Source organism: Amblyraja radiata, chromosome 33 (genome assembly GCF_010909765.2).
Source record: "Amblyraja radiata isolate CabotCenter1 chromosome 33, sAmbRad1.1.pri, whole genome shotgun sequence".
In the NCBI taxonomy this organism is placed as follows: Eukaryota; Metazoa; Chordata; class Chondrichthyes; order Rajiformes; family Rajidae; genus Amblyraja; species Amblyraja radiata.
In genome coordinates, this window is record NC_045988.1 from 11,200,135 (window position 1) to 11,203,316 (window position 3,182).

The 3,182-nt window shown below is 43.8% G+C and overlaps 1 protein-coding gene across 1 annotated transcript; it reads right to left on the reverse strand.

Annotated features, from left to right (window-relative positions):
- Positions 1-409: 409 nt before the first annotated feature.
- On the reverse strand, positions 410-1,813 carry LOC116991374 (late histone H2A.2.2-like). The gene has a single exon (XM_033049982.1). The coding sequence runs from the start codon at positions 1,760-1,762 to the stop codon at positions 1,310-1,312; it is 453 nt and encodes a 150-aa protein (XP_032905873.1). The 5' UTR covers positions 1,763-1,813; the 3' UTR covers positions 410-1,309.
- Positions 1,814-3,182: the final 1,369 nt, after the last annotated feature.

The following is a 3,182-nucleotide window of genomic DNA, read 5'->3' on the forward strand; positions in this document are numbered from 1 at the left end:
CCAATTTCACATCGCCAGTTAAAAAATTGATTTCCTTGACATGTTTCAAAGTACATATTTTGATCGTAATCTCTTTAGTATCACAGCAAACATTGACAATTTCCCTATATAATGCCTGGCTGGCATTGTAGTCTGTGTATATGTATTGGTGGGCAGTAAACCAGGGTCAAGTGGGATATTCACAAGTCCATGTTATTGTGCAGTTATATTGCTGGAAAACCTTGTTTACAATGGAGAAACATCAAGGCCAGTGCAAAGAATGGTTTCACAACACAAGGATTAACCAGCAATAGACTTGAGTGTCTCATAGCAAAGTGTCGTTCTAAACTCACCAGGTGCAATATGCTACTCAATACACTACTGATGCTTCTGAGCAAAAAACCATAACAGAATCTATACAAATTCCAAGTTTATGTAAATAGGAAAATCTTTATTCTGAACCAGCAGTGTACACCTGCTAAAAAGGCAGCTTACTGGGTCTTCAAAAGTTAAACAATTCTTCTGGCCCCTGTACAAACTTACAGAATAATTGATTATGCAGTTTTTGAAATCCAACTCCAGTTATCAGACAGAAACCTACATGAGAACACAACCACCTCAACATTGTTACAAGAAGCCTAGTTGCAACAGCGGAGCCAGGCACGTTACAAAGGTAGCATCACATTTGTCGAAAACAAAAATGGTCACATCACCATTGCGCACAGGATCGGAGTAACCCAGGACTCCACTAAAATACACCCCACATTGGACAGCCATGTGCGTTTTGTTACAGGTCTCTGCACAACATCCTGAAGAAGGCACTGTTGAGAAATTGCTTGTGCAAGTTAATGGACCGAAACAACTTGAACAAGCCACTAACAGCCTATGTTAACACGGTAACTTGAACATAGACTTTAGCGCGCCAATTCAAAGAAATCAAAGGGGGGGGTGGGGGCAAAAATACATGAAGTGTAGACCTCCATCCGCTTACGTGGCAAAAAAACTCAAATTGCAATCACTTGACCAATTCTCACACCCCCAGAAAACAAAAAAATACATTTCCTTGTAGAAATAGCAGAACTACTTCAGGTTTCCCCCACCAAAATAAAATGAAACCAAAAAGAATTACAGATATTGAAAAGATTTTTTAAAAAATGGAAGTTTGTTCTTAAAAAAAAAAGCGTAAAACACAGGAAAAGCTAGGAGCCTCGCAGCCCCTTGTGTCCATGTAAGGTCCGAGAAGGGGTTCATGTTTAGTCTTTTTAAGGTCCATTTGCATGATTTCTCTTACGGCTTGGGGACGAGTCCTCCCGCTGGTTCTTGTCCCCCTCTAGAAGTCTTGCGACTGCTGCGAGCTCTTCTTGGCGCCGGACTTGCCGCCGCTGCCGCCGCCGCTCCCGGTCGCCGGCCCCGAGCCCGACTTCTTGGGCAACAAGACGGCCTGGATGTTGGGCAGGACGCCGCCCTGGGCGATGGTGACGCCGCCCAGCAGCTTGTTGAGCTCCTCGTCGTTGCGGATGGCCAGCTGGAGGTGGCGGGGGATGATGCGAGACTTCTTGTTGTCGCGGGCCGCGTTGCCCGCCAACTCCAGGATCTCGGCCGTCAGGTACTCGAGCACAGCCGCCAGGTAAACCGGCGCCCCGGCCCCCACCCGGTCGGCGTAGTTCCCCTTGCGCAGCAGACGGTGCACTCGGCCGACTGGGAACTGCAACCCGGCCCGGGAAGACCTCGTCTTGGCTTTAGCGCGGACTTTCCCGCCACTGCTTTTACCTCTCCCCGACATGTTGTGCGTCCCTCTGGTCACCTGTAAAATGGCGCCTGCAGCTTGGCGGCTGCGCGCCTTTATAGTCAGCCCGCCCCTCTGCGTCACGACGCCGACGCTCCGCCCCTCTGCGTCACGACGCCGACGCTCTGCGTCATGGTCTCGCCCGCCGCCTATTGGAGAACCCGACCCTCGGTCGGGACTCCTATTGGTCAGTCCCCACGTCAACCACGGATTTGCTCGCGCCATTCCGCGCCTCGCCCTGATTGGACGAGCCGCTCGGCCCTGCACCAATGGCTGGCCTTCCCGCTGCAAAACAGGGTTTCATTTTTTTCAATGAAAAAAGGCGCGCTGATTATAGAGTCAGGAGTGTTTCATTGTCGTATGTCCCAGATACAACAATGAAATACTTGCTTACAGCAGCACAACAGAATATGTAAACATAGTACAGTGTAATATAGTATATATAATATATGAGAAAATGTTCTGTGTGGGTATATATATATATATATTGCTCCCGTAGGTCAAAGTTCAGAGAAAGATATATATATATATATCTTTCTGAACTTTGACCTACGGGAGTACTATATATATACCCACACAGAACTTTTTCTCATATATTATATATACTATATTACACAGTGTACTATGTTTACATATTCTGTTGTGCTGCTGTAAGCAAGTATTTCATTGTTGTATCTGGGACATACGACAATGAAACATCGTATATATTTGCGTGTGTACGATACACACATGCACATATATATATATATATATATATATATATATGTGTGTGTGTGTGTGTGTATATATATGTGTGTGTGTGTGTGTGCGTGTGTGTATATATATGTGTGTGTATATATTTAAGTGTATATATTTTTATGTGTATATAATATATTTATATATATATATATACACACACATATAAAAGACAAACAATAATAGTGCAAAAAGACAAAACCAACTACCAAAGATTGAAGTTCAGAGCTTATTTGGAGGTTGTAGTGTTTGCTGTAGGGAAATAGCTGTTCATGAAGCGGGTTTTGCAGCGAAATCAAAGCAAAACAATCTATTTTTAATTATGCATTCTATTTAATTGTGCTGCATTAAAATATGATACTTTTTTTTCATTTTTTGTCTATTTTTAATCGAAAATAAAAACAATGTCAAGGCAGCGTGAATGTAGATACTGCGCCTAAAACTCGATTTCTGTGTGCTCTTTGTCAACTTTTGTAAAACACGGGCAAACTTTGTCGGGTTCAGCAAATGTCTTGTTTCTTTGTGAGTTCTTAGTTCTGCCTCTTTGGTTGTGCCGTGAGTGTTCCTGCAGCGGAAATGCTGTATCCAGAGTCTGTTTCAGCAAAGATACACAAAATGCTGGAGTTTCTGCAACTTTGTTTCCATCTGGCGATCGAGCCGTTTGAATGAAGATAAAATAACT

Bases quoted from the DNA above. Each gene is read 5' to 3' on its own strand.
- LOC116991374 (XM_033049982.1), bottom strand. From the start codon at position 1,762: ATGTCGGGGAGAGGTAAAAGCAGTGGCGGGAAAGTCCGCGCTAAAGCC.